Below are 27,325 nucleotides of genomic sequence, written 5' to 3'. Positions count from 1 at the left end.
AATTAAAAATCATTATAAATTAGCAATTTCATAAGATTTTCACCTATTCACTCCAAGCAGAGAATGAAGCACCACTAGTGGTAATATTTATAATTATCTGCAAAAGTTTTTTTATAATTCAAAGTATTATATCCGCAAAAAAACGGATAATTTGTCAGTAACCTCATGAAATAAAATTTTATTGAACTAGTCTTTAGTTAAAGTTGATGAATTCAACACTAGTAGCGCTGGATGCCTGCTCAGAGTGAGTAAGTCCGCCATTTTGAATTATAACTCTCACCAGAAAAATTATTTCTCTCATAATATTCACCCGCTAATTTATAACAAGAATAATTAAAAATATTTCGAATCTACTTGGTGGCAAAATTATAACCAAGTTCTTTGTTTGCTGATCAAAAGAAAAATAAAAAAAATAAATTACCACAAAAATTGATACTTTACAATAACCGTATCAGTTAAAAGGTAGAGGGCGCCGCCTAATTTATTGATACATTAAAGTCCTGAGATCTTTTGGGCGAGATAAAATTTTCAAGCTACTTGCAAATTATTTATAAATAATTAAAAATTTGTAATTACAAAATTTCCAATTTAAGGAAATCTAAGTACCCTCCTAGTGTAAAGAATGTATATAAAAAAATAATATGTAAAAATACGTTTTTTATGCATCCTAAAATTAATTTTTAAATTAATTAATAATATTTTTGAGAAAGTTTCCGAAAAATTTATTCATTAAATAATTATTAACATTTAATTGACCAATAAAAAATATAGCACTCTGAATTACCGGAATACACTTGACAACGCCGCAAGAGTTCCCTAACCTTAAAATTCATTTATATTTACTGTCTAACTAAAATGACTAAGATCTTCTAGCATTTAAAAAACCGTGGTTACTTATGCGCCGAGTAACTGCGCAAGCGGTGTTGCCAAGTCAAATATAAGACTTTAAAGAACGGAAGTTCCTTGTAATTTTTCATAAAAAATATAAAATATCTCCGTAATACACTTGGAAAGCTACTTTTATTATTGTTTGAATCGAAAGCTTATTATTTTTTTAATCAAATTCAATGAAAATAAAATTTTTTTAAAATCGTTAATTGCATTAAATTCTTAACCAAATGCACGGTTGGTATAATCTCCATTCACATGTAAAAATTTTAATTTTCAAACTTAATTATTTGATTAAATATCCCGGAAACTTCCTGTTTTTTAATTTTTTTATTAATTATTAGGCTACGTAGATTGAATTTACAAATATTCAGGAAGTTTTGAAAACTTTACTTCGCGTGGATCTCCTTAGAAATTTTTAAATAATTTCATAATTTTTTACTAATTTTATTGAAATCTATAAAAGTTTATCATAGTATATAATAATAATAATATTAATAATAATAATAAAAATAATTAATAATAAAATTACTTATGAACCGCCAGCTTGTTTAAATCTAGCACTGACATCATTCCAATTAACGATATCAAATATAGCTTTAACGTAATCCGGCCTGACGTTTTTGTACTGCAAATAATAAGCGTGTTCCCAAACGTCGATACCCAGAAGCGGAACCAAGCCAGTGGTGGCTTGCAGTGGATCTTGATTAGCACAAGTCGCTATCTGGAGCCTTTTTTCTTTTTGGTTGTACCCTAGCCATCCCCATCCTGAGCCCTGGATAGCGACTGTTGATTCAGACAAACGTTTCTTCATTTCGTCTAAGCTTGAGAAGTCCGCTTCGATTTTCTTCATCAATGCAGCTGCAATTTTTATTTATCATTAATTATTACTTCGGTAATTTATTTATTAGCTTGGAAATTGAAATTTACCATCGGGCTTGCTGGAACTCGGTGATAAATTGTTCCAGAAGATAGAATGATTCAAGTGCCCGCCGCCGTTGAATTTAATGGCAGGAGCCAATGCTATTTGGGTGTTAACGTCGCCCTTGGCAACCGCTTCCTTTAATTTTTCTTCAGCGACGTTCAGATTGTTAACATATGTGGCGTGGTGCTTGGAATGATGGAGCTGCATTATTTCTGCGCAGATTATTGGCTCCAGTGCTTTGTAATCGTATGGTAGGTCGGGTAATGTATGCTTCTTTCGTAAAATTATTCCTGTACGCCTGAAAAAAAAAATTTTTGTCCTATTTAATTAGAAAAATAATAAAATAAAATACATAAATGATAATTATTTTTTGTAATAAATTCAAAGATTTTTTTTAGTTAAAAAAGTATTTAAAATAATCTATAAAAAATAAAATTTGTAAAGGGGCATTCCATGCGAAATGGGAAAATGGCTAAAATTAAAAAATTTCTCTAATTCATTCTAATTCAGTTCTAATTTATTATTAAAAGTCTATATTTTACTAATTTGTAATGAAAATTTTTTTTAATCAATAAGGAAATCGATTTTTCTCTCCTAGTAACTTGTCAGCCGTACTAACTTGTATCCGAGTCAAATGTTGTTTTAATAGTTTTAAAAACAAATTTTTTTATGTTCATTATTAATTAATACCTAAGTTTATCAAGGTCGTGTTGTCAGCATGCTAAATCCTTTATTTGTGTTTTTTAATAAGTTTTTTTTTTAATTATCCTAAATAATTTATAGTTAAATATATAAACAATAATGTTTCTAAGGTTGAAATAATATAAAAGTCTTTTTAATAAACAACTTGATGTACAAATTTTGCACTTGTCCCACCAGTCACAAATGCCTGTCCCACCAGTCGCAATAAAAAAAATTTTTTTAATTGTTTCTACCTAGGTAATCAGTCTAATTCTTCATAATATTGAATGTTTGTAGGATAAATTTTGTATTGAGAGGGAAGTATTTTTGAAAAGTTTAGTGGTCGAACTGAAATTGGACTTTAAGTATACCTTTGGTAAGAGAGAAGGATTTTTCAATGTCCCACCGGGCGCACTCAGTTGAATGATAGTTACGAGAAACTTAAAAAGTAATTGAGGTTTTTGACAAAGGGATGTTATTAATTAGTTATTCTTCTATATTATAAAATAAATTTTACTATAGTATAAATTTCAGTCACATAATTATAGCTTATAATTGATGGAATTCTAGAGTCAAATGTCCCACCAGTCACTATGGAATGCCCCTTTTATAAAAAGTAAAATTTGTAAAATAAATTTTAGTTTAAGATTTAAAAGATCGTCTTTTTAGTTTTTCAAAAAATTAAAAAAAAAATGAACTTAAAAGTAAACTATTGAAATAAATTATTTAAATGAAAATTAAGTTAGCCGACATCTAAAAATTTTCAGAATTTTTTTTTATTGAAAAAGTTATTACAAAAAAAAAAAAAATTTTTTTCCATTTGTAAAAAACTTGAAAAACTGTAAGTAGATTTTTTAAAAAATATTTTTTCGTTTTAATTTAATTATTGAAAAAAAATTAAAAAATTAAAATCAATTTTTAATACTCTTTAAAATTATTTCATTTAATAAAAGTTAATAATATACTATAATAATTCAAATATATATTTGAAAAAAATTATAATCGGTAAAAAAATGGCCCTAAAATAAGCAGACATTTGAAAATCTTTAGGATTCTTATTAAAAAAAAATTTTTTCAAAAAAATAGTAAAATTTCTACATGTAGAAGATTTGAAAAACTGCAAGTGCAATTTTTAAAAAATATTTTTTGAGTTCTAATTTAATAAATAAAAAAAATTTTTTAAAAACTCAATATTGAATCTAGAATGATCGAAATATTTTGTAGAAATTACTTAAAATTTTATTCAATGCATCTTCACTCAGGTAATCAATACACACACTAATAATAAACTTCAATCTTTGCATCCGTCTTTATAAAAATATCCTTACGACTTAGATAGATTTTTTTTTTGAAAATTTATTAATAAATTATTATAATTTTTAGATGATAAATTGCATATTTTTTAATTTTTATCAGCGAAACTAAATGATAAAATATAATTTAAAATGTATTGATTTCTGAGACTCTAACCCAAATTAAGCTTCATTAATAAACTTAGTAAACTGTTAACTTAATTAATTATCACGGTTTGTCTCAACCGTCTTAGATTTTCTATTTATACTACAAACAGCAACTACCTGAAAATATGATTAAAAAAAAGTGTATGAAAATAAATTTAGTAACAACTTAGAAAAAAAAAATTGACATGTAGAAATTTTAAAAAATAAAAAATGGAATTTTTTTGACAAACAAATTTGTTTGTCAAAAAAATTGAAAAATTCTCTAGTGACTGATAACTTTAATGTCATAAAAAAAAAGGTATGATACTAAAGTTAGCCGACGTTTTTAATTTTTTGATTTGTTAAATCGAAATTAAAAGAATATTTTTTTTAAAATTGCCCTTATAGATTTTCAAGTTATTTACAAATGAAAATTTTTTTTGTAATAATTTTTCCAACAAAAAAAAATTCTAAAAATTTTTAGATATCGGCAACTTAATTTTCATAATTCATAAATCATTTTCAAAATTTTTTTAAAGTTACAAAATTGACATGTCTGCTTTTCGTACCGTATGTCTGTTTGACCTAAAACTAAAAAAATTAGCAATTAAAATTTTTTATCATTTTAAGGTTAATTACATAATTCATAATTAAATAATTATCCGTAAAATTCCATTTTAGGATATTTATAAATGATTACTTACGGAATCGCTGCGGCAATCCGTTTAATTGCGAACATTTTTATTAAATTCAAAATTGCTCCTCAAAAATAAAAAATTAATTATTTTTACTTTTCTCCAACCGGTGATTATCTCTCTCGACTTCCACCAAAATATAATAATTTTTGTTTATAAAAAAAAAAAATTCCCTGAACAAAAAAGTCCCTATGATTATTATTTGACGGTAAATTATCATTACACTGATGTATTATAACCAACAATTGATAACACAGTTTCTAATTTTTTTAATAATTATTAAAATTTAGTCAATTTTAAAAAACAATTTTTTAATTTTTTTTTATATAATTTATAAAAAAGAATATATTCTAAATTCTAATTATAATTGAAAATTGCACGCATATTTTTTCAAATATTCTACATGTGAAATTTTTTCTTTTAATTTTTTTAACAAAAAAAATTATAAAAATTTTCAGATGTCGGCTAATTTAATTTTCAAAAAAAAAAATATAATACTAAAATAAAAATAAAGTTAGACAATATCTCAAAAAATTTATGATTTTTTATATTAAAGAACTATTACATAAAAAGTAAAAAAAAATTTTTTCATTTGTTAAAAACTTCAAAAACTATAAGTGCAATTTTTTGAAAATATTTTTTAACTATAATTTAATAAATTAAGCAAAATAAAAAAATAAAAAATATTGGCTAACTTTATTATTATAATACTAAAAAGTTAGCCGACGTTTTTAATTTAAAAATTTTTTTTTAATAATTAAAATAGAACAAAAAAATTAGAAAAACGGTTGACCCTGCAAAGTAAAAAATATTGTGTAAAATCAACACAATTTCTGGGTTAAATACCGTCAACACAAAATTAATGTTCAATTTGTGTTGTTTCAACACAAAGCTTGTGTCATTTTAACACATAGTTTGTGTCATTTTAACACAAAAATGTGTTGAATTTTAACACTAATTTTGTGTTGACGGTATTTAACACAACATTTTTTACTGTGTGGCCATCCCTGCAACTTCCCGCTAATTCTATACCTAGGTTCTTAAAATTGCACTTATGACGTTTTTGAGCTCTTCGAGCTCAAAAATACAATTTATGTGTTATTTTGAGCTCTCCGAGTTCAAAGAGATAGCTTTGCTATGCTTGTGAGCTCTTCGAGCTCAAAAGTCATCAAAATTCGATGAAACACGATTTTTCTAATTTTCAAACTGCTGTAACTTTTTAATAAATCAACCGATTTTCACGCGGTAGGCGGCGAGCGATGTGTTTTTTTGAGCTCTATAAATAATTCTGAACAAAAAAATTGATCTGATGAAAAATTTCGGAGTTATTACAAAAAAACACTTTTTTCGATTTTTTTCGACAACGATATCTCACGGACGCATCAACCGATTCTGACGCTCTATGTGGCGATCGATGCGGGTTTTCAAGGTTAAGAGCTGATTAGTTTTTGAAGTTGATCGGTTCAGCCAATTCGGAGATATTTAGAAAAAATGAAAAAAAAAAAACAACTTTTTTTTGTCACTTTTTTTGCAATTTCTCGAAATCTACTGGTCCGAATCGGTTCCAACTTACAGGAAATCTAAGTTTGGCGAAACCCTTTCGAATGACACCAACCGCGATGAAATCGGTCAAGCCGTTCAAAAGTTACAAGAGGTTTACATACACACACACACACACACACACACACACACACACACACACACACACACACACACACACACACACACACATACATACAGACGTACGGACATGATCGTAAAAATATTCAGGAAAGCTTCCTAGGACCTCGAAACGTCGAGATCCGATGAAAACTAAATTTTCGAAAAACGGGGTGAAACCTTTAACTTCCCGATTTTTGAAAATTTTCAATTTTCTTAGCGGGAAGTTAAAAATATTTTTAAAAAATTGCACTGACAGTTTTTAAAGTTTTTTACAAATGAAAATTGTTTTTAAATTTTTTTAATAAAAAAAAAAAATTCTAAAAACTTTCAGAAGTCGACTAATTTAATTTTCAAAAAAAAAAGTTCCCACCGGTTCAAAAATTTTCAATGATGAAGCAGAATTCTCATTCCAAAATTTCTTCATCTATATTTATATTCTATAAGCTATAATAAAAAAAAAATTCCTTTTAATTCTTAATCTTCTGTTTACTTGTGAGTATTTACATACTAGCTATTACATACCGACAATTACTACTACAATGATCTTGCAAGTAAAACAAGTATTTGGCTGATAGTCAGTAGTCAGTTGTGAGTCTCATGTTCGACAAGATGGAGGCACGCGTAGAAAATGAAAGCGATTCAACCTCAATTGAAAAAAGAGCATCGCGTGATTTCCGACGTTTTTCATTAGCGAGTAACAAAAGTAATATCAACGATAGTTTCTTATTCAACGGACTAAAAAATGGTGAAGTAAACGTGGACACCACGGCACTGATTTGCTTGCTACAGTCGGTGGGATTCCAGCTGAAAAAATTTGATAAATTTTCCAGTGTTAATGAGCTGAAGAAAAGCAATTCTAATAATGAGCTTGTGCGTGTTACAATTGAGTGCGAGGCCTCGGGAATGCGAGCGGATTTGGAGTACAGAAACCCTCAGTGCACGTGTCCGAAGGAAGACACTAAAGCGTCCTTGTGGAACGTTAGTGGGAGCGGTACATTTCTTACTGGAAGTTCCTCGAGCATCAACAACTTGGTCGCGGATGAAAAATTCATCGAGTCGGGAAGTAATTTGCTGCCTTCGCTAGACAAACAGACGATTTCGCAGCTCGGAGATTCAATGGCCCACTTGATATTACGGGTTAACAATCACGGAAAGCACGCTCGACAAGATGGCGAGCTTCAGGAAGATGGCGGTCAGGCTGCAGAGACATCTTTCGGGCTTAAGAGTAACTCCGATAGCAGTTTCCAGGATTTGTCCTGGTCTACTTCTGTAACACGCTGTCATACTCAGTCGGAGTTTTGCATCAGGGATGAAGTAATTAATACTAGTAACTTTGCAGACACTATGTGACTGCCGTGACTTTTGAACTAAAAAAAATTAAAATTTTGCTTTATTAAATAATGACTTTTGTTAAATTATACTGTACTTTTTTAAATATTGATGTTTTTGAAGATATAAGCTCATCCCGATGTTACACTCCTCAAGAGCTTTCATTTGAGTACATGCATTTTTATATATTTTTCATATGTTCATATATATAAATATAAAAAATAAAAAATATATGAAAAATTGATGTGGGTATTCAAATGAAAGGTCTTGATAAGTGTAACATCAGGATGAGCTTATATCTTTAAAAATGTCAATAGTTCACAAGATATTTGTTAAATTGCACTGTATTTCTTACACAGTAAAAAATTTTTCGTCATTGTGTAAAGTGTAAAAATATTTGTGTAGAATTTAACATTTTAGTATGTTGATTCAACACAATAGAGTGTTGATTCAATATAGATTGTGTAAAAAAAGTCATCAACACAAATTTTTTGTGTTAAATTTGACGAAAAATTTTTTACTGTGTAAATATTGCCATTTTTAAAGATATAAGCTCATACCGATGTTACACTCATCAAGAGCTTTTATTTGAGTACCCACATGCATTTTAATATATTTTTCATATATACATATATATATAATATATATATATATATATATATATATATATATATATATATATATATATATATATATATATATATATAAATATATGAAAAATTGATGTGGGTACTCAAATGAAAGGTCTCAATGAGTGTAGCATCAGGATGAGCTTATATCTGTAAAAATGTCAATAGTTCACAAGACATTTGTTTAATTGCACTGTACTTTCTTAAATATTAACGTTTTTAAAAATATAAGCTCAACCCAATGTTACATTCATCAAGAGCTTTCATTTGAGTACCCACATGTATTTTAATATATTTTCATATATACATAAATATATAATATATATAAATATATGAAAAATTGATGTGGGTACTCAAATGAAAGGTTTCAATGAGTGTAGCATCAGGATGAGCTTATATCTTTAAAAATCTCAATAGTTCACAAGGTACAAGGTCATTTCTTAATTATGTATCTAGAAATAGAGCACTAAATTTCACTACAAAAACCGATTTTATCATATGACTATCCTGGACACAAAATTTTTCTCTTAATAATATAGATTAATAATAATTGATAATTGATAAATTAAAATTGACGTAATTTATTATAACTTGCAGGTAAAAGACAGAAGATTTTCCCTGAACCCAAGTCTGCCGAAAATTGTAAAAACTCGACTGTCGGAGGAGAAAACTGCCTCAGGGCTAATGAGGCAGTCAACTTTCGAGTTCAAGGATGCAATTGGAGAGCCAAGGAAGTCGCCACCGAAGATTTCGAGCTCGCCGGTTACTGTTTGTTCTTCTTTGGGCCAGGTTTCTTTGTCAAGCGACGAAGAAGGTGTTGAAAATTTCAAGATCAGTACTCTACTTGGTAAAGCTAGTTTCTACTTGGAAAGGGCCCACAAATTGTACTCCATTAAGTATATTAATGATGAGTGCTCGTCGATTGACTTCAGCAATGCGCCGGGAGGTTTGTGTTTTTGGTTTTTGATTAAAAATTGGAATTATCTTAATTTTGGGATCGCGGAAAATTGTGCTGTCCGGCTCAGTTATAAAAATCGAAAGATATGATACATTTGTATCTTAGAATTTCAATTTTAGAAATTTGTTTATTTAAGTTTTCTCGATAATTTGATCTTTGAAACTTAAAATTACTTCTTGTAAATTTCTTTTTTTTTTTTTTATAATATTTCTCAATATTTTTAAAATGTTGTTCTCTAAATTTATTAAAAATGTTCCTTAACATTTTTTTAATTTTTTAACTCAAAATTTCTTCTTTAAATTTTTTTTTTTGAAATTTCTCTTTTAAAAATTTACTCGAAATTTTTTCAAAATCTTTCTTAAAAATGTTCCTCAACATTTTTTTATTTAAAATTTCTTCTTTAAAAGTTTGTTTCTTGAATTTTTTTTTTTTTTAAATTACTTACTCGGAATTTTTAAAAATCTTTCTTATGAATTTCCTTTTTAAAAATGTTTCTCAACATTTTATAAATTTTCTTCTTTGAAATTTGTTTTTAAAAAATAATTTACTTAAAATTTTTGAAATTACTTCTTATAAATTTCTTTCTCAAAACTATTTCTTAATTTTTTATTTAAAATTTCGTCTTTAAAAATTTTTTTTTCCAATTTTTCTTTTAAAAATTATTTACTCAAAATTTTTGAAATTATTTCTTATAAAAAATATTTTTCAAAATTTTTGTTTAATTTTTTACTTCAAATTTCTTACTCCAAAATTGATTTTTTGAAATTTCTCTTCTAAAAATTTTTTTTAACTTTATTTTTTCAAAATTAACTTATTATTTTAATTTACTTTTTCAATTTACTCTCCCAATATAAAAACTAACAAATAAAATTTTTTCAGACGATGTATTTTTGAAGGCACGCAATTTGTCACGAAGCTCATCAATATCAAGTAGACGCTCAAGCCCAGTAACAGTTCGCAAGAAGAACCAATCCGATAACAAGAGCCCTTCTGTTGCAAAAACTTTGATGAAGCCACAAATCCGTCGCAGCCTCAGCACTTGTTCAGCAGCCTCACAGCAGAGTTCAATATATTCTTCCTCACGAAAGCCAACAACGATATCGTCCGCCTTTACAGGAGTATCTCCAAGAACGTTGAGTTACATAAATCAAAATGCAACTCCGAAGCTACCTCCAAGAACACTCAGCACAGGAACACCCTCGTCGACTCAAAAGCTAGCTCTGGATTTTGCTAAAAAGAAGACGATACAGGCAACTTCTAGTAAGTTGGCTGCTCCAGGTACTAGGGCTCCGCCCAAGCCACCGACGTCTGGAGCTAGAATAGTTGTTCCTGTAAGAAGTAGAATATCTCATCTTGCTAATCAATCAGCTTCTGCTTCGACTTCTGCTGGGGCAAATGAAGAGAAGAAAACACATCTTCCTTCTTATTCTCAAGGTCTGAGGAAAAGAAACTCGGTGAGTATTATTGAAAGCGATTTAAAGAATAATAATCCCTCTCCTGTCAAAGATGGCGGCAAAAAGAGTTTTGGTTACTCGGCAACTTTTGGGCTGAAGAAATAAAAATTTTTTGCTATTTCTTTCTAATAATTAACTAATTAATTGCTTATTAATAAAAAATTAATGAGTTTTTTTATAATAATTTATTGTGAATTGCAGAAGAAATTAAGTAATTTTTTTAAGAAGATATTTATTAAATCAAAATTTTCAGGGTTTTATTAATAACATTTATATTTTTATTTTTAGAGAATTTTAACTAATCAATTTTGTAGATAAAAGAATGAAAGTACTGGAAAGAAGAAAAGAATTTAAATTAAGTATTGTAAAATTATGAACATGCTTTTTGTATTTTTGTTTTTTTATAAATTGCAGATAGTATTATAGTATTATTCTTCCGCTTAATATAATTATGTACGATTGCTGTAATTAATAGTTGGTAAATTATTTAAAAAACTTTTGTAATTTCTTAATTGATAAATAATTTAAATAAATTTACTTGTATGATTAATTATTAATTATTATCTTTATGGATTATTATTACTTATATTTTAAATTTTATCATATTTGAAAATTTTTTTATTTTATTTCTTAGAAATTTTTCTAATCTTCGATCAAATTTTTTAAAATATTATGAAATATGATTTTTTTATCAAATTAATTTACAATTGTTAATTAAATTTGATAAATTTTTTTAAATTTCATAAAAAATAGTTTAATAATTTTTCAAGATAAAAAATATTGAAAAAAAAAATTTTTTTTCTATTTTTATAACAATTAAATTTATATGAAGAAATTTTTAATAAGAAAATTCTACATTTAAAAATTGAAACTTTTATGAAAATTAAGATAGCCGATATCTAAAAATTTTTAGAATTTTTTTTCATTAAAAAAATAAATATAAAAAAATTTTTTTTAATTTCATTTATAAAAAACTTGACAAACTATAAGTGCAATTTTTTAAAAATATTTCTGAGTTCTAATTAAATAAATGAAAAAGAATCAAAAAATTAAAAACATCGGCTAACTTTAGTATTATGTCAATCTTTCAAATTTTTATAACAAATAAATTACAATAATAAAATATAACACTTTTAAGTTAGCCGACATTTTTTATTTTTTTTCATTTATTAAACTAGAACTAAAAAATTTTATAAAAATTGCACTTATAATTTTTAAAGTTTTTTACAAATGAAAATTAAAAAAAATTTTTTTATAATAATTTTTTCAATGAAAATTTTTAAATTTCGGCTAACTTAATTTTTATTAATAAAAATACTTACAACAAATTTCAAAAATTAATTTTTTTAATTATTCACGTCGAATTTTTTAATTAAATTTTTGTACTAAAATTATAAAAAAATTTCTAATGTCTATCAACAGTGTCATGTTTTAAATAATTGATTTTTTATAAAAAAATAAAAAAGTCAGATATCAGCTGCTTCCAATTAAAATTAATTTAGCAGATATTTGATAATTTTGATAATGTTTTTAACAAAGAAAATTATGAAAAAAAAAATTGACATGTAGAAATTTAAAAAAATTAAAAATGCAATTTTTTAAAAATAAATTTTAGGAACAAATTTTGTTAAATAAAATTAAAAAATTGTCAAGTGACTGCTAACTTTATAAAAATTAAATTAGCCGACACTCAAAAATTTTTGATTTTTTTTTAATTAAAAATTAGAACTAAAAAACTATTTTTAAAAAATTCCACGGATAATTTTTAAAATTTTCTACATGTAAAAATTTTTGTTTCAATTATTTAAAAATTATTTTTCAATAAAATAAATTATCAAAATTTTCAAATGTCAGCTAACTTAATTTTCAATGAAAATAAAGTTAGCCGACATGTAAAAATTTTGATAATTTTTTTTATTAAAAAAATTATTGCAAAAAAATTTTTCAATTGTAAAAAAGTTCAAAAACTATAAGTGCAATTTTTTAAAAATATTTTTTAGTTATAATTTAATAAATTAAGCAAAATAAAAAAAATCAAAAATGTTGGCTAACTTTATTATTATTAATTTTCATGCTAACTTAAATGTCAGCTGATTTCAGTATTAAAATTCAATTGGATAATTCAAAAAAATTTTCCCGCTTTTAGTAAGCGCCATTTTGTAAGCGCTAGTTTCCAAGCGGGCAGCATGCAAGCGGCATATCTATGAAAATAGTAAACGAAATTTTTTTCCGGTGAGTCGTTGATCTTTCGCTCACAATAAATGTGGTTATTTTTTCAGTCCAGTCCAAGTGATAATTTCAATAAATCATAATAAAACAATTAAAAAGTGATAATCAACAATAACCACCAGGTAATATCTAATTGTATCTCAATTACTTAAATAATTACCCAGTCAAATAATTTTTTTAATTCACTCACCTATCATTATTGGTTTAAATTCACCATTATTATTATTACAACCATCACGGCATTTAATGTAATTAAATCCAATTGTTTCTTTGAATGATCACAGTGAAGTAAAAACTACGACTAGTCGCTATCAATTTAGATTAATCAGCTAAACAAACAATTTGTTCTTACCAAATACATAGTTATTAATCCAGTTAATGATTACGAGGCCATTTTGAAATTATGGCGTCTCATTTTTTTTTTTCGATTTATTGTTTATCGTTAATTATTATATTAGTAACAAGTGACTGCTATTGAGATTTTTTATTTAATTAAAATTATTATACTGGAATCACCAGACATCTGATAATTTTTTTGTTTCATTTAAAAAATAAGTAAGTACTTGCAGAATAGTTCTAAATAATTGTTTTCATAGTTTTTTTTTACAATAATTTATTTTTAAAAAATAAATAAATTAATTTAAAAGATATTTGATAATTTTAAAAAGTTTAATAAATATATTACAGCAAAAAAGAATGAGAAAAAAAAATTTACATGTAGAAATTTTAATTAATTAAAAAGACAATTCTTTTAAAATTTGTTTGTCAAAGAAAATTATAAAATAATCAAGTGACAGCTGACTTTAATATAATTAAAAATTATCTAATGTCTGTTGATTTAAATATAATATAGAAATATTATGTCTAATTTAATTTTTAAAATTGGATATATTTTATGTGAGTAATAAATTTTTGAATGAATTCATTAATTTTTATATAAATAAAAAGAATTTATTACAATAGTTCATTAAATTTATTATTTAAAAACTAAAAAAATTATTTTTTTTATCTTAAATTGACTTTTATAAAGTTTATTTTATAAAAAATTTTTTTTAAACACTTGAAGAATAATTTTTTAACTAGAAAAAAAATTATCCAATTTTATACAATGATTAATTTTCAAAAAATTAATTGAAGTTTTTAAAAACTTAAATTTTTAAGACATTAAAAAAATTCAGATTTAAAAATAAAAATTTTTGAAATATTTAGAAAAATTTATCTATTAGAATAAATTTTATTATTATCATTATTGTTGATAACAATATTAATATTCAATTTTAAAAATAAAAAAAATTTTTGAATTTTATATAACAATTTTCAAAAAATTGACTGAAGTTTGTAAGAACTTAAATTTTTAAGATATTAAAAAAATTTATATTCAAAAATGAATATTTTTGAAAGATTTAGCTATTAGAATAAATTTTATTATTATTATTAATAACAATATTAATATTCAATTTTATAAATAAAAAAATTTTTTTTTTTTAATTAATAAATGAATTTTTTTCAGGTCAATGATAGAAAATTAAAATAAAAAGGCTGAGTAAACAAAGCCTTAGCGGATTAATCACCAATTGCTTGAACTACACGACAATTGGATAATTAAAAAAAAAAAAAAACAATGGCTGAAGAGAGCACGGGGGACAGTAAGCAGGGTCAATTGTCACCGCGAAGTCCTTCTGGAGTTGGAGTTGCCGGTGGAGTGGTCAATAAGCCGACTAGTCCAAGGTCACCGACAGCCAAGCCGACGAGAAGGGTCAGATTGACGGAGCAGCAGCTGGAGGCTGCCAGTAAGGAAGAACTTGCTGGGAAATGGCGAGAGCAGGAGTCCTATATTGAGATACTGGAGGCTCAGGCTTCTGCTCAGGAAGGTACTGATAATTTATTTTATTTATACTGGTAATATTTTAGTACTATTACAGGGTGGCTATTGACCTGGAAAACCTAGAAAACCTGGAAATGTCAGGGAATTTGAAATTTCTGGAATAGTCAGTAAAAAGTCAGGGAGTTTTAACTTGGGTCAGAGAAATTTCTAGTTTATTTTAAAAATTAAAAAATGAACTAGAGTGCTGTAGAAATAATAAATTATTACAATAGCATTCTAAAAATTGTACTGTATACAATATTAATATTGTCTACTATTACAATATGTTTAATATTAATTGATGTTATTTAATTTCTTAATTTATATTTATTATTTTTTGTGATCAATAATATAAAAAAGTATAACTTCTCAATGATTAATGATAATAATAATATCAATTATTGTATTTTCAAAAGTTATAAACACTTAATCGAAAGAAACTGATCTTTTTTGAATAGTTGAAAATCTGCAAAAAAGTATAACATAATTTTTCGTTTCAAATTTTTACTCAATTCTGGATATTAGATATGAATTCTAGCATACAAAAATTATTTTTAAAATAATTTGCAATTATAACGAAAATTTGAATAACAATTATTTTTTTGTAGGTTCTGGAATTTTATTTTTGGTCAGGGAAAAGTCAGGGAATTTTGAAATTAGTGTTGAGTCGTCACCCCGTATTACTTAATTGTTTATTTACTTAATATGTTTTATTTTTTCAGGTGAACTGGCGAGCTTAAAAGAGTCTGAGGAAAAATTTCGCCAGCAATTTACAGAAGCGTCTTACCGTGAAAAAATTTTAGTAAGAAGACTTGCGTCCAAGGAACAAGAGTTGCAAGATTATGTTGTAAGACTTGGTTTATTTAAAAACTTTAATTTTTAACTTCCCGCTAAGAAAATCGAAGATTTTCAAAAATCGGCAAGTTATTGGTTTTACTCCGTTTTTCGAAAATCGAGTTTTCATCAATTTCGACGTTTTGAGGTCCTAGGAAGCTTCCCTGACTACTCCCACGAGGTTGTCACTATGTCTATATGTATGTATGTATGTAGGTGTGTGTGTGTGTGTGTGTGTGTGTGTGTGTGTGTGAAAGTATGTGAACTGCTTATAACTTTTGAACGGCTGATTCGATTTTATCGTGGTTGGTGCCATTTGAAAGGGCTTGGCCAAACTTAGATTTTGAGTATAATTTGAACCGATTCGGATCAGTAGATTTTGAGAAATCTTGAAAAAACTAAGAAAAAAAATTTTTTCAAATGTGGTTTTTTTTGGATAACTTTTAAACGGCTCCACCGATCGATTTCAAAAACTAATCAGCTTTAGACAATAAAAAACCACGTCGATCGCCACCAAGCTGGTCAAAATCGGTTGATTCGTTCGAGAGATATCGTGAACGAAAGAAAACCGAAAAAAGTGTTTTTTCGGGATTACTCCGAAATTTTTGGTTCGATCAATTAAAACCTGAAAATAACTTATGAGGACGATAAAACTGCGACGAATGCCGCCAACCGCGTGAAAATCGGTTGATCCATTCAAAAGTTATTGCGGTTTGAAAATTCGAAAAATAGTGTTCTATGAAACTTCTATCATACTTTTGAGCTGGGAGAGCTCAAATGCATAGAAATATTATCTCTTTGAACTCAGCGAGCTCAAAATATCACATAAATTATATTTTGAGCTCAAAAATCTCAAAAATATCATAAGTACAATTTTAAGCGCCCAGGTATGGAATTAGCGGGAAGTTGCAGAGATGGCCTTTAGGGTGAACCGTTTTTCTAATTTTTTTTTATTTTATTTATTAAAAATAATTATAATAATTAAAATATATTTTTCATATAACCTGCATTGAAAATGTGAGTTTCAATGCCTGTTGAGAAAACCGAAACTAGACAATTTCAGACCAATGCGACTGTGCCGGGCAGGTATCAATTATTTCTTCCCGGCGGACAGAAAATGACGATTTTCTGTCCGCGAGGTGAAGTTGCAGCTTTATTTTCAATCCTATCAATTGTTTGTTTATTTTATACCTTTATAATTGTCATTCTAACCGTTAACTGTATTGACATATCATAATTCTGTTATTAAGCATAAATAAGAATGATAAAAGAAAACTTGTCAATTTACGAATAATGTTTGGTAAAAAATAAACTATTACTTTCTATTTTATTATAAGTTTCATAATAAAATGGTATTTTCGCTGTTCGTCTGAAACTATCTAGTTCTGGTTGGCTCCAGACATTGACACTAGCATTTTTAATGCAACTTATATGAAAAATATAATGTGTGACGCGGGATGAAACACGATTTCAGATCGAGTGATGCCAGCCCTCCCTTCGCTCGGGCAGGCAACTTCACTCTGGTCTGAAATCGTTTTGTTTCATCCCTAGTCACACAATATACTATTATTTAGAGTCAAATAACAGAATTAAAAGCTGCTCAAACACCATCAGTATCTTCATTACGGTCAGCGTTATTAGACCCAGCGGTTAACATTTTAATACAAAAACTTCGCCAAGAGTTATTAACGACCAAAGCTAAGTTGGAAGACACGCAGAATGAATTGAGTGCATGGAAATTTACTCCCGATAGGTAAGAATTATTATTTTTTGTCTATAAATATTTTAAATCTCAGAAAAATAGACCCGGAAAAAATTTTAAAGTTTTGAAAAATTCATATTATTTCATTAAAATTATTATAAAATAAAAATAAAAATAATAATTATTATTATTATTGTTGTTATTATTATTATTATTTACTATTTTTTCCGAAGATCGGTGTTTTTACTAATTAAAGATTTCTATATTTCAAAGCCATTATCCCCGATCCAAATTGATGTTAGACTAATTTTAAATTTTACATTAAATTTTTATTTATTAAATTTATTTTCACCACTTTTATTGTTGGTATGAGCACTCAATACCATCTTCGGGTGAATATATCTAATAATTAAAAATTTTTTATTTTTAATTAAGATTAAGCAAAGAAGTTAATTTTTTTACTCAGTGAAACTTTTTTTTTTTTTTTTTCCGGTCACCGAAAAAATTATTATTATTATTGTTATTATTATTATTATTATTCATCATTATTCTAAGATCGGTGATTTTACTTGTTAAAGAGCATTTATTATTTTAAACATCAGCACTCATGCCATCCTCGGGTGAATATATAATAATTAAAAATTTTAGATTTTAAGACAATTTTGATTAGAATTATATAAAGATGTTATTGTTTTCTCAGTGAAATTTTTTTTTTCGGCACCGAAAAAATAATTCGGAACGCTCAGACCAGGATTTAATAATAATAATAATATTTTTTTTTTGGGAGCTTATTTTTCAGGAAAATTTTGGGTGTGATACAATTATTGCTATAATTTTTATTTTATAATAATTTTAATGAAGTAATATGAATTTTTCATAACTTTAAAATTTTTTCCGGGTCTATTTTTTCCAATTACCAAATATTTTTTTTAATTAAATAATCTTAAAATTTTTTCAGAAAATAAAATTTAAACCCTTATTATTGATATTTAGAGCTTGCAAATAAAAATTTTTCAATTAAATAACTTCAGAAATAATATTTTTAAACTTTAGAATTTTATATCTTGACTTACAAGCAACGTATCGAGAAGTGTTGTATTCATTATTTGTAAGAAATTGAACGCTCTACAAAAAAGTTCTCTTATAATTTTTTGATGAATTTATTTTTTTAAAAGTTATTTCAAGTTTAAGTTAGATTTATCCTCAATTGTCATCGATAATCACAGTCAAACGCTTTATTTAAAAATAAACAAAAAGTTTGGAAAATCCAAAAGTGCACGCCTCTTAACGCTCATTTTTTTTTAAGAAAAAACTAAATTGTATAATTGATTTTTAAAAGAAAGAAAAAAAAAAAACAATCAAATAATTTTTTACGGATTATTTTCTAACTTTCTATTTTTTATTTTTTTTTTTTTTTTTTTTTTTTTCAAAGTAGTAACATGAAATGATTCTTTAAAAAGTATAAGATGGTTTAATTTAAATGAAAATTAAGTTAGCCGACATTTAAAAATTTTGATAAATGAACCAAAGCTTTAGAAAATTGAATAATCTATAATAATTGTAATAATAATTTCACGAAAATATTTATAACCGTATAAAATTTAATAAATTTTAATTGCTATTTTGCAGTAATACTGGTAAGCGTTTGATGGCTAAATGCCGTCTGTTGTATCAAGAAAACGAGGATCTAGGACGTATGATTTCAAGCGGAAGAATTGCAAAGCTAGAAGGTGAATTAGCGCTACAAAAAAGCTTCAGTGAAGAAGTAAAAAAATCACAATCAGGTAAATCTATATGATTAAGAGAATAAGGAAAATGTTGTCTCCAGAAAAGTTTTAGAATGAAATCGGTTTTTTTAATGAAGTTTAATGTCATTGCAAAGTAGATACATAATTAAGAAATGATCTTGTATCTTGTAAACTATCGACATTTTTAAAGATATAAGCTCATTCCGATGTTACACTTATCGAGATCTTTCATTCGAGTACCCACATCAATTTTTCATATATTTATATATATTGGCTGCGTTCAGGTTTACTAAGTTCTGAGTAGGGCTGACTTTGTCTACCAAAAAATTAATATTTAGACACACTTAAATAAATATACCTTGCATTGTTTTATTATAGATTTTTTTAAAAAACAATATAGTTACTTTAAGTTGTTGCTACAAGATATGCTAAGATCTGTCAAGAACTTAGTAAACTTGAACGCGGCCATTATATATATGGATATCTGTAAAATATATCAAAATGCATGTGGGTACTCAAATGAAAGCTCTTAATGAGTGGAACATCGGGATGAGCTTATATCTTTTAAAATGTCAATAGTTGAGAAAGTACAATGCAATTTAACAAATATCTTGTGAACTATTGACATTTTTAGAGATATAAGTTCACCCTGACATTCCACTCATCAAGACCTTTCATTTGAGTACTTACATCAGTTTGTCATATATTTTATATATTTATACATATGAATATTAGAGTGTTTCAATTTTAGGTGACTTTTTTTTTTCAACGAAAAAACAGGCTGAAAACTTGCATGAAGGTGAGAACAGAAGCCTGTTCAAAGCGGAGTTTTTAATATTAATATTTAGAGGTGTCTGTCCCTAATTTTTCATTTCCCATTTAAATAACATAGGAAAAAAAATTCTTTTTTTTGTTTATTTTTCTAGCTCAGCATACGCACCTCATATAAATAAGTCCACAGCATATTTTTGTAGAAAATTCAACGCTCTACAAAAAAGGTCTCTTACACTTTTATCATAAAGACAGCCGTTCTAAAGTTATTCAGACGTGAACTTCTAAATATATAAAATTTTGATTATTCAAGTCTTAAACTGATACAAATTAATTGCACGCCTCATAGCGCGAAGCGCGTGAGGTTGTGCTTTATACTCGACTCGTCAAGATCAAGCAATTTTGTGATCTTTTAATGCCTCTATCACAACCATATTACACTTATTCAATAATATAAGTAAACGTACACCGAAAAACACTTAAATTAAACCATCTTTTACTTTCTAAAATCATTTCATGTTGCTATTTTGAAAAAAAAAACGTTTTGAAAAAAATTTTACGTGGACGTCCGGATGTCACCCCATTTTGGATGTACCAACGATTACTCCCGAACAAATTGATATTTCAAGACCGGACCTTTTTTATTAGTTTAAGAATTCGATGAACTGGGTCCGTATTTCATATCAGTGGCCTAGCTTATGTATTTTTTTTTAATTGAATTTTTATTAAAATTCACGGATACAACCGTACAAAGCCAAACGAACTTTTCTTATTTGTCACGTGAAAACTTTGGCGCCACTTGATCAAGCTAGATTTTTTTAAACTGCGTGCGCATATGACAAGAAAAAAGGGCGCCGATATTTAAAAAAAAAATAAAAAATACTCTGTAAGAAATTACTTAATTATAATTTTTTTTTTTTTAATTAATTATACAATTAATTTTTTTCTTAAAAAATGATTGAGCGTTATGAGGCGTGCACTTTTGGATTTTCCAAACTTTAGGCGTTTTTTATTACTGTCTTAAAAATTATTTTTATATGTAAAATTGGTTCTGATGCGCTAACATTTTCATAAGGCTAAAAAAAAAAATTACTCATGTATCAAATTTTTTTCTTCTTTATTTCATTTACTGTAAGAAAATCATGACCCGAGTAGAATGAATTAAATTTTTAAAAAGTTTCACGGAATTATCAATTTATTACTCTACACGGAGAGAAAAGATAAGTTTGGAAAATCAGAAAAGTGCACGTCTCATAACGCTGATTTATCACAAAAAAATCTGTAAAACGGTTGACCTTAAAGGCCATCCCTGCAACTTCCGCTAATTCCATATCTAAGCGCTTAAAATTGCACTTATGAGGTTTTTGAGCTCTTCAAGTCAAAAGTCTGATAAAAGTTTCGATTATTCGTTAATTCATTCAAGAGTTATTGCACTTCGAAAGTTCAAAAAATAGTGTTCTTTGAAACTTTTATCAGACTTTTGACTTGAAGAGCTCAAAAACCTCATAAGTGCAATTTTAAGCGCTTAGATATGGAATTAGCGGAAGTTGCAGGGATGGCCTTTAGGGTCAACCGTTTTCCAGATTTTTTTGTGATAAATGAGCGTTATAAGACGTAAACTTTTCTGATTTTCCAAACTTATCTTTCCCTCAATTCCTTTCTCAATCCTTTCCTACCAATATCCTGTTACGTGAATGTGAAACGCTTCACGTAATAATTACCGTAACTCCTATTCTTTCCCGCTTCACAACATTATTTATATTTGTAGAGTAATAAATTGATAATTCCGTGAAACTTTTTAAAAATTTAATTCATTAAGGAAGTTCGAGTGTAACTAATGAGTCAAAATTATGTTAAAATTTTTTTTTAATTTAATTAACTGAGACGTGGATGAGTGTGTGAGTTAAACATTTCTCTCTCTGTAACTATATTTCTATCCTTTTCTTTTTTCTCAGCTGTTGACGCGATGTTGTCAAATCTTTATTCTAATAAATGGCTGACGATAAACGAGTTACAAACATAAAATTTGACTTTAAATATTTCAAAAATTATATCGGTAATGTATTATTATTAAATTGTTTTTATATTTTGCAATAATCCAAGTTTCTTGTGTATAGTTTTTTTTCCGTTAAAATTGGGAGGTTAATATTGAAAAAAATAATTAAAGTCTCGACAAAACGTTTGTCCGCCACAAGAGCCCGTGTATAAGGAGATAAAATATGTGATTTTTAAAATTTAATATCTAAGTAACTAAACGGTGAATCTTTTTCGAATTTTGGGATTAGATTGATGACGTATTTATTTATACGTATACATAATTTCAAAGCTCAAAGTTGGAAATTATTTTTTACATTAGATTCGCTCGAACTTCCTTAAACTCGGGTCATAATTTTCTTACAGTAAATGAAATAAAGAAGAAAAAAATTTGATACATGAGTAATTTTTTTTTTAGCCTTATGAAAATGTTAGCGCATCAGAACCAATTTTACATATAAAAATAATTTTTAAGACAGTAATAAATTAATTTGTATCAGTTTAAGACTTGAATAATCAAAATTTTATATATTTAGAAGTTCACGTCTGAATAACTTTAGAACGGCTGTCTTTATGATAAAAGTGTAAGAGACCTTTTTTGTAGAGCGTTGAATTTTCTACAAAAATATGCTGTGGACTTATTTATATGAGGTGCGTATGCCGAGCTAGAAAAATAAACAAAAAAAAGAATTTTTTTTCCTATGTTATTTAAATGGGAAATGAAAAATTAGGGACAGACACCTCTAAATATTAATATTAAAAACTCCGCTTTGAACAGGCTTCTGTTCTCACCTTCATGCAAGTTTTCAGCCTGTTTTTTCGTTGAAAAAAAAATTCGCCTAAAATTGAAACACCCTAATGAATATATGAAAAATATGAAAAAATGCATATGGGTACTCAAATGAAAGCTCTTGATGAGTTTATTATCGAGATGAGCTTATATCTTTAAAAATATCAATAGTTAGGAAAGTACAGTGTAATTTGGCCAATACCTTGTAAACTATTGACATTTTTAAAGATATAAGTTCACCCCGACATTACGCTCATCAAAACCTTTTATTTGAGTACCCACATCAATTTTTCATATATTTTATATATTTATTTATATGAATATATGATAAATATATAAAAATGCATGTGGGTACTCAAATAAAAGCTCTTGATAAATGTAACATCGGGATGAGCTTATATCTTCAAAAATGTCAATAGTTAAAAAAGTACGGTGCAATTTAACAAATACCTTGTGAGCTATTGACATTTTTAAAGATATAAGCTCATCCTGATGTTATACTCACCAAGAGCTTTCATTTGAGTACCCACATCAATTTTTTGTATATTTATATATATATTATATATTTATATATGAAAAATATATCAAAATTCATGTGGGTACTCAAATGAAAGCTCTTGATGAGTGTAACATCAGGATGAGCTTATATCTTTAAAAATGTCAATAGTTAAGAAAGTACAGTGCAATTTAACAATAGTCATCATTTAATAAAGTAAAAATTTTATTTATTTATAGTTCACATAGTGACTGCAAGATTACTAGTATATTTTAAAATGAAATCTCTAATTATTTACTTAATAAATATAAAACAATTATTTTTAGAACTGGACGAGTTTCTCCAAGACCTCGACGAAGACGTCGAAGGTATGCAGTCAACCATATACTTCCTGCAGCAAGAGCTGCGTAAAGCTCGTGAGTCAGTGACACTGCTCCAGCAGGAGAACTTAGCGCTGAAGTCGCTGCCGAACGAGAACAATCTTTCGAACGGATTGTCCCCTCACACGCCTCCGATAATTAAAAAAGAGGAAGAGCAGGACGAGCTGGAAAACGAAGTAATAATGAGCAAATCGCTGACGATTGAGCCGGAGGAGTACAAAGTGGATGAAGATGGCGCTTGCACCCCACCGCTTAAGAACCAAGTGGCGATACCAGCGACTCAGGAGAACGACGAGAGTTCCAGTGATTCCGCGGCTTTAATAATAAAAGTCGAGAACGAAGAACTGTCTGATCGTGAGAACGAGGAGGATGAGAGTAAAAGTGGGAGGACGTTGAGAAGGACTAAGGGTGCTAAATGTTGTAGTAGCGGTAGTAGTAGTGCTGGTGATAAAACAAATGGTGATGACTCGACCTCCTCTAGGACTACTAACGCCCTCAGGCTAAGAGACAGGGGTGATTGCCGGACCGTTGACAGTAGGGGGGACCGGGAGAGGACTAAACGCGATAAAAGTGCACATAGTAGTGATGAAGAGCAGCATCGCCAGATTAGAGACTGCGGTAGGTTAAAAAAGAAAAGACGTGAAAGTATTTTGTCTATTGATTACAATGACGCTGACGATGATGCGATTGTTTTAACAAACGGGGAAACGTTACAGAGCGATCCCGAATAGTTTTGTTTATTTAAATGATATTAATGGAATTCTTAGGTGGCGCCCTCTACTTTTTTAACTGATACAGTTATTGTAAAGAGTCAATTTTTGTGGTAATTTTATTTTTTTATTTTTGTTCTGATCAGCAAACAGAGAACTTGGTTATAATTTTGCCATTAAGTAGATTCGAAATATTTTTAATTATTCTTGTTATAAATTAGCGGGTGAATATTATGAGAGAAATAATTTTTCTGGTGACATTTATAATTCAAAATGGCGGACTTACTCACTTTGAGCAGGCATCCAGCGCTACTAGTGTTCAATTCACCAACTTTAACTAAAGACTAGGTAAATGAAATTTTATTTCATGAGGTTACTGACAAATTATCCGTTTTATTCGGATGTAGTACTTTAAATTATGAAAAAAGTTTTGCAGAAAATTATAAATACTACCACTAGTGATGCTTCATTCTCTGCTTGGAGTGAATGGGTGAAAATCTTATGAAATTGCTAATTTATAATGATTTTTAATTTATTTACGTTCGTTTTATTTTTAATTGGTTGTTTGAATATTGTAATATAGTAGTATTTCGATATTTAAAAGTGAGGGTGTTGTCCAAGAATGACTTTTAGAAGCTGAAATTCAAAATGGTAGTTTTTAAAACATGATTGATTATTTTTTTGTTATGACTCTGGAACAAAATTTTTATTTTATTGATTATTGAAGGAAAATTCGTGAATGTTTTGTAATTATACAAATTTTATTTTTTTTTTATTTTAAATGGTAATAGTAATAAGTCTAATTACTATAATCAGAAAAATATATTTTTTTATTTTTACTGAAGTGAGTTTCGCGGGCATGAATTTTGCAGATAATAATTTGTAAAAATTTGTTGAATAATAAGTAATTTAATTTGTCTAAAAAAAATTAACTTTTGAAAAATAGCATTTTGAATTTCAGATTCTTAATTATACACTTCCAAATTATAAAAGAAGACCGCAAGCTTTTAAATTTTGTCAATATTAGGATAAATAAAAACAGATAAAAATTTTTTCGACTGATGATTTAATGGTGATATTAAAATATTGGACGACTGGTTTTGAAAGTTTTAATCTTCGTCAGTTTCCGGATTCTAGAAAACTAAATTTCAAGTATCAGAATTAAAAAATATGTAAAGTATCAAACAAACAATAGTCAAAATCATTTCGCACGATAAATCTTCAAACAGTCAGCACATTTTTATCCTAACTAAAATGAAGTTTTCTTCACTTAACAGGCTGCGGTCTCCTTAAAAATAATTTTTTTATTACGGCAATATTTTTTTGTTAATTTCAATTTCATCACAAATTTTATTCTCTCAATAAATTATAGACACATTGCTCTAATAAATTTATCGTCATCACCATTTTTTATTTTTTTTTTGATAATTATTATTTTAGACTGGAGGTCTTAAAATGTAAATTTATAAATAAATATGAGATTAATTGATAATATTACATAAATTTTCAATTATATGTATAATAAAATTTATTGAAAAAAAAAATAATACTGTATGATAATAATTAATAATTATTAAAGTTAATTAAATAAATAATTAATTAAAATTAATGTATAAAATTCGAGGGCAATCAGAATAAAAAATTACTTATTAAAAAATTAATTAGTTAATTAAAATGAATGATTGCAATTTTAATTATTGCGATTTACTAGTTTGATGTATAGTAAAAAATTATCTTGAAGTGAAGATTGAAGTAATTAATTAAGTTTATAAATTGATCGTCCATTTGTAATTTTGAATGAATGAAACTTTTGAAAAAAAAAAAAAAAAAAAAAAAAAATTTTTTTTCTTTTCAAAATAAATTTTTTTTTTAGTTTTTTGTGTATTTCGATTTTAAAGATCAAAGAATGTACAAAATATGTAAATGCATCAATTTTATATAAAAAAAACATAATTGAAAAATTTTAACTCGTTTTGATTTTTTTGCATGTTATATAATTTCATAAATTTAGTTTTAATTATACATATTAAGTATAAATAATTAATATTACCCAGCTATTTTTTTTATTATTCTACAATCTGAAATCTATTTAAATATATTTTTAATAATAATATAAACAAATAACTTAAAGAAATTTTTTTTTTTTTCAATTATTTAATTATAATTTTTAAAAATTTCTACATTTAGAATTTTTTTATTGTAATTTAATTATTATAAAAATCTTAAATTTTTTAGAATGTTTTTTATTGAAAAAATTATTACAAATAAAATAAAATAAAATTTTATCTGTAAAATACTTGAAAAACTATAAGCGCAATTTAAAAATAAAAATCTTTTTTAATTTAATAAATGAAAAAAAAAAACAAATAAAAAATGTCGCTTAACTTTAATATTATTCATAATTTATGTAATTTAGTATCAAAAATTATTTTATACCAAAGCGTCACAAAAAAAATGTTGACTTTTTGGTAAATTTTACTTTAAGTACAAGAAGTTAAAAAATTAATAATAATCAACTTAAATTCAACAAAAAAAAAAATTTGTGCCGCTTGGGTTATTAATTTATGGGTCAACCACTGAATTATTCACCCTAATAGTTTGTGAAAATAAAATTAGTAGGGATCAAAAAATTTTTAGGATTTTTTATGAAAATTAAGTTAGCCGACATTTCAAAATTTTTAGAAATTTTTTATTGAAAAAATTTCAATTAAACAATTAAAAAAAAATTTTCACATGTGAAAAACTTGAAAAACTATAAGTGCAATTTTTTAGAAATATTTTTTTGGTTTTTAATTTAATTTATCAAAAAAATATTACATAATACACGTGACAATATATCAATAAAAAATGATACTGCGCTGATAACTAAATTTTTTTAATTCTTTTAAAAAGTCAATTACAATAAAAGAAATGTTTTCAAAAATTTTTTTTCAATTTTCACATGAAATTTTTCATTAAATTTTTTTCGTGAGTAATTTAATTGCTATAAAATTAAAAAAAAATTTCCAATATTTGTCAACTTCAGTCATCAAAAAAAAATTAATTTAAAGTATTGCACATGCGCAATCTAGATAAGAAAATATTCACTAAAGCGGCCACCTAGCGGC

The 27,325-nt window shown here is 26.5% G+C and overlaps 3 protein-coding genes across 4 annotated transcripts; 2 read left to right on the top strand and 1 right to left on the bottom strand.

The window, feature by feature from the left end:
* Positions 1-1,352: 1,352 nt before the first annotated feature.
* Positions 1,353-13,186, bottom strand: LOC123268446 (superoxide dismutase [Mn] 1, mitochondrial). Of its 2 annotated transcripts, none has more exons than XM_044733495.1 (3): positions 13,080-13,186; positions 1,819-2,111; positions 1,353-1,749 (listed from the first exon to the last, which is right to left on the bottom strand). In XM_044733495.1, the coding sequence occupies exons 2-3, from the start codon at positions 2,018-2,020 to the stop codon at positions 1,421-1,423; spliced, it is 531 nt and encodes a 176-aa protein (XP_044589430.1). In that variant the 5' UTR covers positions 2,021-2,111; positions 13,080-13,186; the 3' UTR covers positions 1,353-1,420. The 2 variants fall into 2 exon arrangements, with proteins under 2 accessions (XP_044589430.1, XP_044589429.1); XM_044733494.1 differs by lacking the exon at positions 13,080-13,186 and adding an exon at positions 4,638-4,791.
* Positions 6,844-10,799, top strand: LOC123268443. Its single transcript, XM_044733491.1, has 3 exons — positions 6,844-7,604; positions 8,846-9,194; positions 10,086-10,799. The coding sequence occupies exons 1-3, from the start codon at positions 6,888-6,890 to the stop codon at positions 10,763-10,765; spliced, it is 1,746 nt and encodes a 581-aa protein (XP_044589426.1). The 5' UTR covers positions 6,844-6,887; the 3' UTR covers positions 10,766-10,799.
* On the top strand, positions 12,862-25,440 carry LOC123268444 (pre-mRNA-splicing regulator WTAP). Its single transcript, XM_044733492.1, has 6 exons — positions 12,862-13,011; positions 14,400-14,760; positions 15,476-15,600; positions 17,162-17,340; positions 18,919-19,073; positions 23,455-25,440. The coding sequence occupies exons 2-6, from the start codon at positions 14,511-14,513 to the stop codon at positions 24,237-24,239; spliced, it is 1,494 nt and encodes a 497-aa protein (XP_044589427.1). The 5' UTR covers positions 12,862-13,011; positions 14,400-14,510; the 3' UTR covers positions 24,240-25,440.
* The last annotated feature ends 1,885 nt before the right edge of the window (positions 25,441-27,325 follow it).

This window comes from Cotesia glomerata, linkage group LG7, assembly GCF_020080835.1.
Source record: "Cotesia glomerata isolate CgM1 linkage group LG7, MPM_Cglom_v2.3, whole genome shotgun sequence".
NCBI classification, from domain to species: Eukaryota; Metazoa; Arthropoda; class Insecta; order Hymenoptera; family Braconidae; genus Cotesia; species Cotesia glomerata.
Note: the sequence above shows the minus strand (reverse complement) of the source record. Positions and strands in the feature narration are given on the sequence as shown.

What these genes read in the sequence shown, in the direction of transcription:
- LOC123268446 (XM_044733494.1), bottom strand. Translation starts at nt 4,672, where the DNA reads ATGTTCGCAATTAAACGGATTGCCGCAGCGATTCC. An exon ending in CGGATTGCCGCAGCGATTCC is followed by an intron (nt 2,112 to 4,637) that starts GTAAGTAATCAT and finishes TTTTTTTTTCAG; the next exon opens with GCGTACAGGAATAATTTTAC. An exon ending in GAGTTCCAGCAAGCCCGATG is followed by an intron (nt 1,750 to 1,818) that starts GTAAATTTCAAT and finishes TAAAAATTGCAG; the next exon opens with CTGCATTGATGAAGAAAATC.
- LOC123268443 (XM_044733491.1), top strand. Translation starts at nt 6,888, where the DNA reads ATGTTCGACAAGATGGAGGCACGCGTAGAAAATGAAAGCGATTCAACC. An exon ending in AGTTTTGCATCAGGGATGAA is followed by an intron (nt 7,605 to 8,845) that starts GTAATTAATACT and finishes TATAACTTGCAG; the next exon opens with GTAAAAGACAGAAGATTTTC. An exon ending in CTTCAGCAATGCGCCGGGAG is followed by an intron (nt 9,195 to 10,085) that starts GTTTGTGTTTTT and finishes AAATTTTTTCAG; the next exon opens with ACGATGTATTTTTGAAGGCA.
- LOC123268444 (XM_044733492.1), top strand. Translation starts at nt 14,511, where the DNA reads ATGGCTGAAGAGAGCACGGGGGACAGTAAGCAGGGTCAATTGTCACCG. An exon ending in AAGAGTTGCAAGATTATGTT is followed by an intron (nt 15,601 to 17,161) that starts GTAAGACTTGGT and finishes ACTATTATTTAG; the next exon opens with AGTCAAATAACAGAATTAAA. An exon ending in TGGAAATTTACTCCCGATAG is followed by an intron (nt 17,341 to 18,918) that starts GTAAGAATTATT and finishes GCTATTTTGCAG; the next exon opens with TAATACTGGTAAGCGTTTGA.